The 16,919-nt window shown below is 37.4% G+C and overlaps 1 protein-coding gene and 1 non-coding gene across 2 annotated transcripts; both read left to right on the top strand.

Moving 5' to 3' along the window:
• Positions 1–2,747: 2,747 nt before the first annotated feature.
• Positions 2,748–3,800, top strand: LOC145035244 (uncharacterized). The gene is made up of 3 exons (XM_078983818.1): positions 2,748–2,765; positions 2,877–3,398; positions 3,714–3,800. Exons 1-3 carry the CDS (start codon positions 2,748–2,750, stop codon positions 3,798–3,800), a joined length of 627 nt encoding a protein of 208 aa, XP_078839944.1.
• A 7,787-nt stretch (positions 3,801–11,587) lies between these two features.
• LOC145038107 (small nucleolar RNA R71) lies at positions 11,588–11,694 on the top strand. The gene has a single exon (XR_013679174.1). It is a non-coding gene; the product is annotated as a small nucleolar RNA R71 (small nucleolar RNA).
• The last annotated feature ends 5,225 nt before the right edge of the window (positions 11,695–16,919 follow it).

Raw genomic sequence — 16,919 nt, forward strand, 5'->3', positions numbered from 1 at the left:
TGTCATCCACATTTTTTGGATCTAATAAACCTTTTGTCTTTTAGCAAAAAGACAAAGTTTACATCTTATAAACTTTGACTGGTCTTTTCTTCTTGGAAACATGAGATGAAGAGAAAAGACATTTGCATTGGTACAATGCAAAAGAATCAAACCTAGGAAGATGTGTTCATGATATAGGGGCAAAGTTGTCTAATGGTTAATAACTTATAGACCATAATTTCATTATAAATAAGAGGTGAGTGCTCTCATTTTTCTTCACTCTTGTAACATCCCTCTCTGGCACGTATCACAATATTGTCTGCTTTGGGCCACTCGGCACGAGGACTTCCCAGGGGGTCACCCATTCTGGTACTACTCCCGCCCGAGCACGCTTAACTGTAGAGTTCTTATGGGATCTGCTGCCCTCACGGCTTTAAAACGCGTTGTGATAGGGAAGGTATCCACACCCCTTATAAGGAATGCTTAGTTCTCCTTTCCAGCCGATGTGGGTTAGATCTGATCCTACATCGGCTGGAAAGGAGAACTAAGCATTCCTTATAAGGGGTGTGGATACCTTCCCTATCACAACGCGTTTTAAAGCCGTGAGGGTAGCAGATCCCATAAGAACTCTGCAGTTAAGCGTGCTCGAGTGACCCAAAGCGGACAATATTGTGATACGTGCCAGAGAGGGATGTTACAACTCTACTCTCCTTGGTCGAGACCTCTTTCTTCTTCCCATATTCTCTCTAAAGTCTTGAATTTTGAAGATTTTTGTTGCTTGCATTCTCTCTTTAAGTTATAAACTTGTTTTGGCTTCGAAGCTTAAGAGTTGTAACTAACATTACATCAAGTTGGCACATTGTTGGTGTCTCAATGGTTCATCCTCACTCCATCAACTTCCAAGCCTCCCATAGAGGACTCAAATTGATTCAATGGTTGTTACCACTTCTTTCTTCTACGCCGTGTTTTAAATCTTTCCTTTACTTACACGATGATCCTTGGTGGGTGATAAAATGTTTATGTTATTTTATAAAACTCAAGTCTTCCGCTTTCTATTATTTGTAGTTTTTGAAACTAGTTTTTTAAATAAAACCCAACAATTGGTATCAGAGTCACCTTGCAAGTTTGGTTAAGATTTTTTAATTTATGGAAATCTTAGTTTTTGGAGAATATTGATAAATTGTTTTTTTATAAAACAAGTTCATACATATTTTATTTGACAACTTTATAATTTTTATTTTATGTAACAAAACTTACATTCATTTTTGTCACTTAAAGTTGTCTTAGAAAAACAAATGTTTTTTTTTATGTTTATATGTATTTTAGTGAACATAAACAAGCCTTGGACCATTTGTGTAGTTGTTCGTGTGATATGGTTGAAAATGGTTCGTAATATTCTTTTATTCATAAAGTATGTAATAAAAATAGCTAGTTTTTATTCTTGTTATTTTTATGTAATGGATTAGTTTTAGACTAGATTTATTTTATGAAAAAAATGTAACAAGATGAAGATGAATGCCATTTCTTGAAGAACCATGGAGACCCACGGTTTTATAAAGATTTCATAAAAGTTTATAACTTTTATAAAATGTTTTAAAATTGCAACAAAGTTGGTCGTCATTGCAAGTGAGAGCTTGAAGATCACATGAAGAACAAGTTGTAATATTTGGTCTCTTTGTCCCTTAGGAAGGACTTAACACTTTTGTGTTGGCTTACAAAAATGGTATATAGTTTAAGGCTTGTTTATCTCAAATGCATGCTTGTGTTGTTTATTTTTCAAGTAAATATTTTGTATGGCTGATAATTTAGTTTTTCACAAACCCAAACTATTTTTTTTTGATAAAATAAACATCATATGGAGTTTGGATTTAAAAATGAAAAAAACATGGACATTAGATGTAACGTATTTTAGCCATAAAATAAAAATCGGTTTTATAAGATTGTTAATTACGACAACTTTTAAAATATTGAATTATAAGTGTAAAAATCATGTTTTTATAACTTATTCAAACTCCAAAGTATTATTTAATAAAAGGAAGTTTTATTAAAAAATATTAAAAAGGTTTTAAATGGCTCAAACACAAACTTAATACTAGGTATTAATTTTAAAATTGAACCAAGCTAAAATATAAAAACCGGGTTTTTATAAGAACCTTGAAAATGATTTTTTTTTTTTTTTTTTTTTTTTTTTTTTTAATAGAAAAAGTGATACCATGACATATTGGATGCATGAAATTGTCATGATATCACATGTTTTATATAGAATAATAAAACATTCAAACTTCTTTTTCAAAATGCAAGTCTATGCCATCCAACTTTAGAAACATTTGCACATCACTTGTATAATGCTAGTGAGATAAATGATATCTAACCATTTGTATTATCTTTCGATGATCAAAGTATTATTGCGATTTCTATAACAAAGTTATGGACCAATTACACAAGTTTCTCTAATTGGAAGACTTGATTGGAAACCTCTTGTGGTAAAGGTCACCTAAGAAAGAGTGTTCCAAGGCATAAATGAGACCAAACATGTCAAATTAACAAATGAATTGTTAAGGGCCTCATAAACCTAGGAATTACAAATGGTGTAATCAATACAAGTTATTTACCTTATTAAAATTTGGTAAATGAGATAAAGGATACCTAACCATTTATTTGATTTGTAATTTGGATCCTAGACTTTAAATAAATAATGTTTTTGGAAAAAAGGGTATTGTTATTTAAGGAATTAAATACTAAATGAAAAATTTGTTAAACTTTTGTAGATGGCTCCACCAATTACTGTAACACATCACCCAATGAGCATTTGGTCAATTCTTGACAAAGAAAAACTCAACTGCTCCAACTTTTTGGATTGACATAGAAATTTAAGAATTGTTTTGAAACAAGAAAAGAAAGACTATGTCCTTGAAAACCAAACTCCTGATGAACCACCTGCTCTCCCAAAGGTTGCACATGATGCATGGCTAAAGCATGTAGATGATTCACTTGATTTTTCATGTCTTATGCTTGCCTCTATGGTTCCCAATCTTCTGCGGGATCTAGAACACTACACTGACTTTGACATGATTGAACATTTCAAGGAAATGTTCAGTAAACAAGCTAGAACCGTAAGGTTTGACACCATGAGAGCACTTCATTCCATGAAAATGGAGGAGAATGGGAATGTGAGCACACATGTTCTCAATATGAAAATTTACATGGATCAATTGAAGAGATTGGGCTCTCCATATCAACAAGACTTGGCTACAGATATCTTTCTGAACTCTTTGCCAAAGTCTTACAATGCTTTCATCATGAACTACAACATGAATAGGTGGGAGAAACCTATCTCTGAGTTGCACGGGATGTTAAAAACTGTAGAGAAGAATATCCCAAGTAAAACTCCCCAAGTGCTCAATATTAGGGAAGGAAAGGTAAAACAGAACAAATGCAAGAACTTCAAGGGAAAGCCACAAGATGGCTAGGGTGGAGGGAAGAAAGCTCCTTAAAACCCACGGCCCAAGAAGAAGGAAAAGGTTTCCAAATATGACACATGCTTTGAGTGTAGAGTTGTCGGACATTGGAAAAGAAATTGTCCTAAGTACCTTGCAGAGTTGAAAAACAAGAAGGCCAAGGAAGGCCCTTCAGGTATATCCATTTTCATGATTGAAATGGGATTATTTAGTTTTTCATCAAACACTTGGGTATTAGATACTGGTTGTGGAACTCATATTTGTAATTCGTTACAGGGGTTCAGAAAGAGTAGGGAACTGAAAGCAGATGAGATGGTATTGCATGTGGGCAATGGAGCACGGGTTGCAGTCCAAGCAATATGACATTTTGATTTATGTTTAGGGCAAATGTCATATTAGCCCACCAAACTTTTTGTGTTTCTTTTAAAAGGTCACTAAACTATTTTTTTTGCACGTTAAGGGAATAAACTCTCATTTCCATGTTTTAAAATACCCTTTTGTTACCTGCAACCGGATTCAAAGGTAATATACATGTCCGACTCTCACCTCTAACTCATTTCTCCTTGCTACTACACCTCGCACCAGTCTCGCTCACTTAAAAACCCTAGGAGATTAATCGTATATGCGAAGAAATCCGATGTATCTTCTGCTAGAGAAGGTGAAACTGAGAATCGATTTCAGTTCAATTTCGACTTTGGGAAGGGTTCTGATATGAAATCGTTGATTCCAGTTGTGAGTAATCCATCATCTTCGGGTTCTTTGTTTGGTTGACGTAAGGATCTGAATACGGTGTTCGTTGCCGAAGCTACTGGACAAGCCGGAATTAGCATTGCTCAGACTCTGCTCCGGAGCCACCATCTGATGAAGATAAAAACCCCAAACTATCAAAATTGAAAAAATGGAGAAGTAATCGAATATGATGTTGAACAACACCTGGAGCATTCGACGATTAACCCTAAGTCCCAACCTATCACCATTCTTCTCATTACCCATCACCAACACCCCCAAAATTACGCCCAAATCAAACTCCATTTCGTTTCATGGCATCCACATTTTGGTTCATATCCATATTTTGGTTTGTACTTTGTTTATTGATGTGCACAAAAGTACACACTAATTTTAATATTTATAACCTAACAAACTTAGACTAACTACGCACTTATAGGCAGTGTACCTAGTCAGATTACAATATAGCTTAGGTAAGTCGGGTGTCGATCACAGGGAACAGTGTTACTAATTAATCTACTTACTATTAAATTAACCTAATTTATTAACAAATTTAATAAGGGGTTTTATTTGGTTTTGCAAGATCAGATGAACTTAAATCAAATTTAATAAAAACACACTCTTGCTTAATGGAATCCACTTCTTCCTTATGGCTAGCTAATGATTATGGGTTATTAAGTTGGTTTTTAGTTATATTAGTAATTTAGTTCTATCTTACCAATAAGTAACTAATTCATGTCAAACCATGTATGTTCACACATAATTAAACATAGAACTAATTATGAATGTGAATATGCTATGTAAGATTTGTTGTATAAACGCAATTATGGTCACAATTCACGTTCTCTAGCACAGCTAAGATTCATTCAGTCTAATTACTAACTAAGATTGGTCAATCCTAGCTCTAACAATTTAATGTTCACTAAATTATTAGGTAAACAAGTTCATGCAGTTTCATGGTCACTAAGCTACACAGAACATGCAATTTAGCAATTAGATAAACAAATAATAACATGCTAGGTTATACAAATCAAACACAAACAATTCTTACCAACTCAAATTACTCCATAAACATATAACTATTCATAAGTTCAAAGCTTCATCTAGCTAAGCAAAAGTAGCTAGATTTAGCTGCTCATCATAGTAATTAAACTAACACAGCTAAAACTAATGAAAGACATGTTCATAATCAACTAAAATATAAAACTTTACTTCTTTTGGTGTTGAAATCCCTCTTCCAGGACCTTTCTTCCGCTCTAAAACGTCTCCTGGAACTCCTTTTCTTCTGCCAAAAGTTTTTTTTCATTCGTAATAATAGGAGGACTTATATAATCCTCAAAAACCTGCGCCGCGTCGTGGCCAGATGCGCCATGTCGTGGGCTTCAAGTAAAACGTATCCTTCAAGGAAATCCTCCGCATCGCGATGTTTATCTTCTGGAACACCCGTGCCACGTCGTGGGCTTCACCGCCACGTCGTGAATTGAGCTCTTATCGTGAATTTATTATTTTCTTGTCTTCCAAGCCTCCCATGTTCCCCATTTTGTCACCTGGTCCTCTCTTCGAAAATCCTTTGTATTGACTGAAAATAACAATTTAAACTCATAAATATCATTATTCTGAACATATTATCAATTTATTAATAAAAATGTACTTAAATACTGCCTAAAAATAAGTATAAATATGGCAATATCAAAATACCCCACACTTAGGCTTTGCTTGCCCTCAAGCAAATTTAAACTTAATTCTTAATTACTAACATTACACAGAACAATCCGACTCTAGTTCAGCCATTATGCCAAAACCTCAACGCATGCATTTGTGTCTAAAATTCTCCTAAAGTACCCCCCCATACTTTAAATACTAACAATCTTCATAAACACTCGCCCACTTTTTCCGAACAATGCTCATTTTATGCAACCCTCCGAATCCATCCTCAGAAAACCTCTTAACCTCAAGGTATTTTTAGTTGAGCAACTTAAGCATACATAATCTAGAATTACAATTTATGATACCACTATGGAGCTTTTTAGGAATTCTTCACTTCCTTAACAATTTGATCTTTGATTTCTTTGAATTCACCACCTTATTTGATTTGATTTCTTGGTGTCTTCAAATTTTTGAATTTCTTGGAATTTTGAACTTTTGATCTTCACTTTATTTGCTCCAAAATTCTTCAAACTTTTTCGTAATTCTCTCTTCTTTTTTTTTACATGTACCTCTCTTTTTTCACTCAAAACCTACATGCTTAAGCAGAGACGCTCAACCTTAACCTTTATTGGTTAATGATAATAATTTTCCTGGATACATTTCAGGTTTAGGCTGCTAAACATATTGCATCCTTCAAACCGAGCGGGGTTATGTTTTTGTTCCATGATTTCACTAAAATAAGGGAAGCCACAAATGCACTATAACGTATATTGGCTCAACTAAACATTTGAACTTTCATCGGATCATCCCGCATAATACTAGCAATTATAGCTCAAATTATTATTACTGGATTCAATTAATAAAAATTTGAATTTTCAAAATTTTCTAGCAATTTACTTTTTCTACCCCTACCCCACACTTATTTCATACAATGCCCTCATTGTATGTATAAAAACAAATCAAAATTAAAGAAAAGGGAGAAAAAGGAACAGACTCCCCTGGAATAGCGGCGTGAGCATCTCGAAAAGGGTGGAAAATGTGCAATTGGACTTCCAAAAATAGAAACTCGGTGTAGAACTGGGTGAATATGTAAATAAACCACGAACAGGACTCGAAACTTCAATTCGTCAAAGTGGGTATTTGTAAGGAAAAATGTGGCAATGATAAACTGGATCACGTCGTGGCATATATCTGGACACGTCGTGATATGGGTGGAAACTGCGAACACCAAAATGCTGAACTACTAGAAACTGCAAGAGTGACACGACGTGGCATAAGGAATCCACGTCGTGGAAACTGGGCATCAGTAGAAAATGACTTATTTGCTTTATTTACTCTAGCAGCTTTGACCAATGGCTAAGTGGTGTCCGACACTTCTATGCAAATATATTTCCCAACTATAACCTCTCTCCTAATATACCCCACACTTATCTTGAATTGTGGGTTCTGACTCACGACTCTAAGCTTCCTTGACTAGACACACACGACTCGAAAGATAACCTTCTATGCTCCTTAGAATTCCAATGCTAATCTGAAAAGTTAGAACAACCCAAAAGAAACAAAAAGTAACATCATAGTTTTAATAAGGTTTTACATCACACACCAAAGTCAAACTAAAAAAAACTACTCAAAAAAAAAAAAATCAAATCAATCATCATCTTGATCTTGTGCTCCACTTGGCCCTGCCTCATCATTTTGCGGACGCCATAGCTCCTCCCATGTCGGAAAATAGGGATACTGTGGTGGCATAGCAGGTGGTCGAGTCACACCCAAATGTGAATAAATACCCTCAGTAAGCTGAGTATGGTAAATGGCATGACCCCGTAGATTATCCAAATAATGTCCCACCCGACTCTGAAAAGGGTCGGTGGGCACTCCCTGCACATACTGCGAAGCAGCACGCTCTCGCTCGACCTCACCTCTAGCCCGCACATTTCGATGCCTCGGCCTAGCTGGTGGTTGTTGTCCCGGCTGCCCCTCCTCCTACTCGTCATCTATCGGCAGTATAACAAAACGACCCCCGATATTCACCACCGCTCGCATCACCCAAGACTTGAATGGTCAAGTCTGTGTCCGGGAATCGAGTAAGATTCCTCACAAAGTCATGGGTCAAAATATGATATGACCTACCCAGGCGAGTAACCAAATGCCCCCCAGTAATCGGGCTCCCAGGCCTAGAATTGGCCGCTTTCTTCCCCATAAACCTTGCCAACATATAAGGCAAATCACAGCAAACCCCCGGGGTAATAAGAGTCCATAAATAAAATAGATTCTGGATAGGGACCTTGTCACCATGATGCTTGTGATTGATTGAAAACGTGATAAGGCGGTGCAAAAATCGGAAAACAGGATTCCGAATTTGTGACTCACTCGAGTCACGAGTGTTGTACTCATGGTTAGAAATGCCCCGCCAAAACTGCACATCCAAGGTACCCGGAGCAAAATTCCGCACACATCCAAGCAAGAAAGGGATAAAAAACGGAGATTGCGTCTCCACTTCCGTATAGAGCCCCATACGCCAAGCAAATTCCCGAAGGCTATACTCACGATATACACCACCCAAACGAAAAACAAGTGCTCTATTGTAGGTGGCATCAAAGGTGCGTTCTTCGAAACATACGGTAGAGAAAAATTCTACCGACAATTCCCAGTACACGGGTTCTTGAATGGTGAATAAATTACTCCAGCCGTGACAAGTAAACGAAAATTGATCTCCAACATAAGTCTTTGACCAATAACGTCCCAACGCCTCTACCATGCCCACTCCACCTAGCCATCCCCAATCAATAATTGGGGCTATTGCAAACTCCCTATTGTATAACCATCCAAGCCTATTCTCGTAGGTTGTTAGCAACGGTCGGGGAATGTTTTGAGGAAACCGGTATAAAGGATGTATGCTTGCGACATCTATCGGGTCTTCCTCCTGCGGAACCGCTCGTCGTGGTCCCATTTCTGCAAAAAAAAAAACAAACCAAAACAACAAACAACCAACACATTAAACAGTTTAAACAAGTGCACAGAAGTCACGACGTGGCCAGGCTGCGCCACGTCGTGGGTCGCATCGGTCACAGATTGTTACTCGGTCTATATGCATGCGATTTCTACTAAAATCAATGGTTGGGGTTTGTTCCTATGACCATTAAAGGTATATTTAATCTAAAATCAACCACTAGATTCAACCAATTTCGTGAATCATACAAACCCTAACCATGAAAACTTGAAATTGGAAGAATTACTACAAAATAATGAGGAAAACACGTACCAAATAGATTAGTTGGCAAGATCTTGCAAGGAAATTAGAAGTAGAATACGAAATTAGCTGTGGGGTTATAATGTTTCCGTTCGTGCGGCAGCCTCAAGTGGGAATGAGAATTATCGGTCAAGGGTTTTAAGGAAATGCCCCCCCCCCCCCGATTTTTAAAGGCCACGACGTGGCGGGCTATGCCCACGTCGTGGACCTTAAATTGTTTTTTTTTTTTCAGTCGCGCATTCCTTTTAGCCCATGACGTGGCTGGCTATGCCCACGTCGTGGAAACTGCCAAATGCAAAATTCTTAATAATGTTTATCATATTAATTAATTATTTTGCATATCATTCATTATTTAAAGTTCCCTACAGCTAATTCTTTACTAGTTACCGGTTTTTTTTAGATGATGAATCGATGTGTTTCCTAATTAAAAAGAAAAGAATGAAAAGAAAATTTTAAAAAGAAAATGCAAACCAAACTCGGGTTGCCTCCCGAGAAGCGCTTCTTTTTCTTGGAGTCTTGAGCTGGACTCCGTGCCTTCTACGTTGAATCTTCGGAAGAGTCCTCCACCAAGATCTTTTGTTCCTTGAACCGCCTTTTGTAAGCTTGAACTCTCCTTTTATACGCCTTCTTTGAATTCTCCTTTTTAGCTTTTCCCTTTTCTTCAAGCTTGCGTTTTGTGCCCTTGGTTTCCTCCTTGTACTTTATGTCATTCTCTTCTGTTTTCACCACCGGCCTTGTTACTCTTGAAGTGACCTCCTCTTCATCACTTGTTATTTCCTCATCCTCTTTGCTTACCCAAGAAGGCGGGCTCTTGTAAGCTATGACTTCAATCAAATATGGAACAAATGCCTTTGGTTTTGTCCTTTTAACTTGATGAACTACCTTTATCTCTTCTTCCATAAGCTTTTCCAGTTCTTCTAGTTCATTCTCTTCATTAATTGTGAACACCTCTTCTTTATTTTCTTGAAAGTCATCCTTTATCCCAAAGACTTGTTGTTCATCTCCAACCCTCAAAGTTAGCTTCAACTCGCGCATATCAACAAGGGCACCAGCAGTGTTGAGCAATGGCCGACCTAGGATTATCGGAGCATCTGGATCTTCTTTCATGTCCAAGACTACAAAGTCTATTGGAAAAATAAATTTTCCAATTCTCACCAAAATATCCTCCACTATGCCTCGGGGTTGTGTCACCGAACGGTTCGCCATGTGAATCTTCATTTTTGTAGCCTTCATCTTCTGAATCTCCAATTTTTGATAAAATGAAAAATGCATTAGATTAATGCTAGTCCCAGAATCGGCTAAAGCATTAACCTTAATTTTATTCCCAAACTCGCATGGAAGAGTGAGGCATCTAGGATCCCCCATCTTTTCTGGTGTTTCTCCCAACACAACTTTTGAAGTTTGTTCACTTAGAATCACTGTAGACTGCTTCTTTAATTGCCTTCGCGTATCTATCAAGTCTTGCAGTAATTTCTGGTTCTCGGAAGCTTTGGATAAGGATTCAACAAAGGGAGTATTAATTGGAATCCCTTTCACATGCTTCACAAACTCTAAATGTTCCTTCTCCAGTTGACTAAGTGTTGCGCGGGTGGGAAATGGCATAGGTGGATGATAAGGTGGAATAGGCTCAACGGATTTTTGCTCAGACTTGCGCCATGTCGTGGCCAGAGGAGTGTCACGTCGTGGCAAGCCTGGTTCAACACTTTCTCCATTTTCGATCCTTAATTTCTTGGGCTGCTGCGATTCTTCTTTCAACGCCTCCAGGAACTTAGATATTGTATCTTCTTCAGTATCGATGGCCATTACGTGAGATTGGGCTTGTACTTCGGGACTCTTCGGGGACAATTTTTCATGAACTAAAGTGGCTAGTTGACCAAATTGTACTTCAAGGTTATGGATGGAGGCTTGTTGGTTCTTTATCAATGTTTGTTGTTCCATGATAGCGGAATCCGTGGCCTCGTGTCGCTTTTCCGATGCTTCCATAAATTTCATTAAAATGGTCTCTAGGTCGGGTTTCTTCTCGGCTGGTGGCTGCTCCTTTTGATAGAGGCCTCGACATGTCTGCCTATACTTCTCTTCTTTTTGCTTCTTATACTCTTCATATGGAAACCACTCCTTCTTCGGTTTCCTCCAGTCCTCATCAAACTTATCCCCATTAGAGTAGCACACTTGAGCTTTTCTGTTCCCAAATTCATCCACGTTGCAGTCCTTGGTCAAGTGTAGGCCACTGCATCGCTCGCACCCCACTCTTATGGCATGTATCGACTGGTCCATTTGTGTTATCCTGTGATCCATGTTATTCAGCATGGCCATGACAGCTGCAATTTCTTCAGTTTGGGCTCCTCCACTGCCTTTGCTTCCATCTTGCCTCGGGTTATGGTATTCGCGGGAGTGTTTCGCGAATTCTTCAATTAGCTCCTTGACCTCCCTTGGATTTTTCCTTGTCAATGGTCCTTGAGAATCAAGGAGTTGTCTTGTCATCACATTGACCCCATCATAAAAGATTGACATCTCTTGCAGCACATTTAGGTCATGTTGCGGGCAGTTTCTGAGTAAGCCCTTGTACCGCTCCCATGCTTCGTACAGTGACTCCCCCGACTGTTGCTCAAAGTTGGCTATTGCCTTCTTGAGTTTGGCTATCTTGGATGGCGGGCAAAACTGGTCTAGGAATTGCTCACGCATTTGAGCCCAAGTGGTGATTGTACCCGGTGGGAGTGCTTTTAACCACTCCTTAGCAGCTCCTTTGAAAGTGACGGGCAGCATCCTAAGCAAGACTGTGTTCCTGTTGACATTTGGGACATTGAAGTAATCTGCAATGTCGTTGACTTCATCTAGATGCTTAAAAGCATCCTCATGGTCTTTCCCGAAAAATGGGATGTCCTTCAGCGCAGTCAATATGTGTCCCTTCAGCTCGAATGTGGCATTGGCAGGTGTTGCGGGTTGGACTAATCCGGGACCCACATCTTCTCGGATCTACTTCTTGTAAGCTCCCATGGACATTTCTTCAATTGCTGCCATCTCGTTCCTTGGCTCGTTCTCGGGTTCACTTGTGTGTTCTTCAAATTCTGGCTCGGTATCTCTTTCGTACTCGGTTTGCACGGTTGTATGATCCAAATGCTCAAGATTGCTCTCGTGCTTCGCTAATGAACTTGACTCTCCTGTCTTCTTTCCCGACTTCCTATAGAAGGCTGACTTCAATTCTTGCAAGGGCGTCTTTTTCTTGTGAATTGCAGACTCGGGATCTTCTAGTGGTGGCACCAATGGTGTGTTTGAGCCTCTGGTCATTAACTCCTGCAACTTGCTAAACTAAAACGTAAAATTGGACTAAAATAAGAAAAACTAAAAATGAACTCTCAGATTTCACGTCGTGAGTATACTAAATCTCACGTCGTGAACTCTGTGACAAACAGAACAAAAATTAAACTAAGATAAGCTAGCAAAATAAATAACCAATTAAACTTTCTGCAGATTTTATTCCTAAAAAAAACGATTAATCTAATGCAACTAAATAAACTAATAATCTGCACCGTTCCCCGGCAACGGCACCAAAAACTTGATGTGCACAAAAGTACCCGCTAATTTTAATATTTATAACCTAACAAACTTAGACTAACTATGCACTTATAGGCAGTGTACCTAGTCAGATTACAGTATAGCTTAGGTAAGTCGGGTGTCGATCACAGGGAACAGTGTTACTAATTAATCTACTTACTATTAAATTAACCTAATTTATTAACAAATTTAATAAGGGGTTTTATCTGGTTTTGCAAGATCAGATGAACTTAAATCAAATTTAATAAAAACACACTCTTGCTTAGTGGAATCCACTTCTTCCTAATGGCTAGCTAATGATTATGGGTTATTAAGTTGGTTTTTAGTTATATTAGTAATTTAGTTCTATCTTACCAATAAGTAACTAATTCATGTCAAACCATGTATGTTCACACATAATTAAACATAGAACTAATTATGAATGTGAATATGCTATGTAAGATTTGTTGTATAAACGCAATTATGGTCACAATTCACGTTCTCTAGCACAACTAAGATTCATTCAGTCTAATTACTAACTAAGATTGGTCAATCCTAGCTCTAACAATTTAATGTTCACTAAATTATTAGGTTAACAAGTTCATGCAATTTCATGGTCACTAAGCTACACAGAACATGCAATCTAGCAATTAGATAAACAAATAATAACATGCTAGGTTATACAAATCAAACACAAACAATTCTTACCAACTCAAATTACTCCATAAACATATAACTATTCATAAGTTCAAAGCTTCATCTAGCTAAGCAAAAGTAGCTAGATTTAGCTACTCATCATAGTAATTAAACTAACACAGCTAAAACTAATGAAAGACATGTTCATAATCAACTAAAATATAAAACTTTACTTCTTTTGGTGTTGAAATCCCTCTTCCAGGACCTTTCTTCTGCTCTGAAAGGTCTCCTGGAACTCCTTTTCTTCTGCCAAAAGTTTTTTTCATTCGTAATAATAGGAGGACTTATATAATCCTCAAAAACCTGCGCCACGTCGTGGGCTTCAAGTAAAACGTATCCTTCAAGGAAATCCTCCGCGTCGCGAGGTTTATCTTCTGGAACACCCGTGCCACGTCGTGGGCTTCACCGCCACATCGTGAATTGAGCTCTTATCGTGAATTTATTATTTTCTTGTCTTCCAAGCCTCCCATGTTCCCCATTTTGTCACCTCTGGTCCCTCTCTTCGAAAATCCTTTGTATTGACTGAAAATAACAATTTAAACTCATAAATATCATTATTCTGAACATATTATCAATTTATTAATAAAAATGTACTTAAATACTGCCTAAAAATAAGTATAAATATGGCAATATCATTTATCTGTATATGGATTTTGTTTGAATGCAGATGGGTGAAAAGTTTTGGTTTTATGCCTAGTTACTTGACTTATGAAGTATTTTTATTGATGTAATTGTTATATGATTGATGATTTTTACAAGTACTTGTTGTTTTCTTTTTTGAAAATGTGTATGGATAGGATTCTTGTAGGCGCTAATTGTGATAAGAACATAATAGAGGTCTAGTAAGTTGAAGGGTGGATTGGAATTGGAGGGCAGATGGAGTTGGGATCTTCGAATTTCAGTGACTTTGCATTGAAACCTCTTATAAGGGGTTAAAGGACCATTTCAACTGGTCAAATTCAACTTCATTCCCTTAATGTGCAAAATAAATAGTTTAGTGACCTTTCAAAAGAAACACGAAAAGTTTGATGGGCTAATATGACATTTGCCCTTATGTTTACCATCTGGTCTGTATTTGACATTAGAAAATGTGTGTTTAATTACTTCTATTACTAAAAATATCATTTCAGTTTCACGTTTGAGAAAATATGGTTATGATTTCAAATTTGTTGATGATAACATTCACTCCTTCCCGAAAGGAATTTTCTATTTTGAGGCTAGACCAATAAATGGAATTTATAAACTAAACCTAGATAACACCTCAAACAATAAGTCCTTTTATCACGTTAATACCAAAATTGTCAAACCAGATTTGAACCAAACATATCTATGACATTATCGCCTTGGACATATAAACAAGAAACACATATCTCAACTCCAAAAGAGTGGACTTTTGGGGGCAAATGACACTAAGTTATTTGACATATGTGAATCTTGTTTATGTGGCATGTGGACAAAATCCACTTTATTTGGAATAAGTGAAAATGCAAGTGTTTTATTAGGCATCATACACAGTGATGTTGGTGGACCTTTTAAAACAATGTCTAGATATGGTGAGAGATATTATATCACCTTCACTGACAACTTCAGTCGTTTTAGTTATGTGTATTTGATGAAACATAAACATGAAACATTTGAAAAGTTTAAATTGTTTCAAAGTGAAGTTGAAAATAAACTCGACAAAACAATCAAAATCCTTTGTTCGGATAGAGGATGTGAGTACTTGAGCCAAGAGTTCCAAGACCATCTAAGGAATCGTGGGATCATCTCACAACTCACTCCACCTAGAACACCATAACTTAATTGTGTTTCTGAGAGGAGAAATTGGACCTTACTTGATATGGTTCGATCTACGATGAGTCGAAGTACCCTTCCTTTATCTTTTTAGAGTTATGCTTTACTCACCGCAGCCCGTATCTTAAATATGGCACCAACTAAGAAGGTAGAGAAAACACCTTATGAGATGTGGTATGGAAGACCTCCATCCTAATCTTATATGAAAGTTTGGGGATGCAAAGCTTATGTTAGATGAGAGACTTCCAACAAACTTGATCCTAGATCTACCAAATGCATCTTTGTAGGATATGCTAAGGATTGTTTAGGAGATTACTTCTACATCCCTAGTGAGAATAAGATCTTTATTTCACGAAAGGTTGAATTCTTAGAGAGTAAGTTTCTAATGGATGAGGCAAGTGGGAGGCATATGGAACTTGAAGAAGATCAAGAACCCCAACTCGATGCATCTTTAGTTGGCACTAGTACTATACAAGAGGTTGTTGAAGATGAAGAGATCACTATCCTTCAACCTACTGAAACACAAGGATTTCGTAGATATGGTAGAATTCGTCATGAACCTAAGAGATATGTATTTCTCATTTTCGAGTGCTTTGTAATGACAAATGCTGATGAGCCGGTCAGCTACCAGTATGCAATGATAGATCCTAAATCTAACAAATGTATTGAAGCCATGAACGCTGAGATGCAATCCATGAGAGAAAATCAAGTATGGGACTTGGTTGATATTCCTCCCAATAGCAAGGATGTTGGAAGTGAGTGGGTCTTCAAGAAGAAGATTGACATGTATAGCTACTTACACACGTTCAAAGCAAGATTGGTTGCTAAAGGATTCACTCAAACTCATGGGGTAGATTATGATGAAACCTTTTCACCAGTCGCTATGATTAAATCAATTAGGATACTATTTGCCATAGCTGCATATTATGACTATGAGATATGGAAAATGGATGTCAAAACCATTTTTCTGATTGGATACTTAGAAGAAGATGTCTACGTGGATCGGCCCGAAGGTTTTGTCAACCAAAAGCATCCTAATAAAGTGTGTGAGCTCAAGAAATGCATTTATGGGTTCAATCAAGCATCTCATAACTGGAATCATCGTTTCGATGATGAAATCACAAAGTATGGTTTTATTAGAAATGAAGATGAATCTTGTGTTTACATAAAAACTAGTGGGAGCTCGGTGAAATTCTTGGTCCTATATGTGGATGACATATTGATCATGGGAAATCACATTCCAACTTTACAAGGTGTAACGACTTGGCTTGTAAAGTTTTTCTCAATGAAGGACCTAGGTTAGGCATAATAAATTCTTGGAATCAAAATCTATAGAGATAGATCAAAACGATTAATAGGTCTAAGACAAGGTATATATATTGAGAAAGTATTGAAGCGGTTCAATATGGAAAATGCTAAGAGAGAATTTGTACTCATGGCACATGGTACTGTACTAATTTCATCTTAATGTCCCAGCACAAGGGTTGAGTTAGACAAGATGAAAGATATTTAATATGCTTCTCCAATTGGATCCATCATGTATGCTATGAATTGTACAAGACCTGATCTTGCTTATGCGATGAGCATGGTAAGCAAGTTCCAACAAAATCTATGGGAGAGTCATTGGAGAGTTGTGAAGAATATCCTAAAGTACTTACAAAGAACTAAGGATTTGTTCCTCGTCTATGGAGGTGTGGAAGAAAGCTTAAGTGTAAAGTGCTACACTGATGCTTCCTTCACAACTAGTCGAGATGATTGAAAATCGCAAGAAAGATATGTGTTCATTATCAATGGGGTTATGGTATCTTAGAAAAGCTCCAAGCAAAGTGTTGTTGCAC

The sequence above is a fragment of the Lactuca saligna genome, chromosome 3 (genome assembly GCF_052625555.1).
Source record: "Lactuca saligna cultivar CGN05327 chromosome 3, ASM5262555v1, whole genome shotgun sequence".
In the NCBI taxonomy this organism is placed as follows: domain Eukaryota; kingdom Viridiplantae; phylum Streptophyta; class Magnoliopsida; order Asterales; family Asteraceae; genus Lactuca; species Lactuca saligna.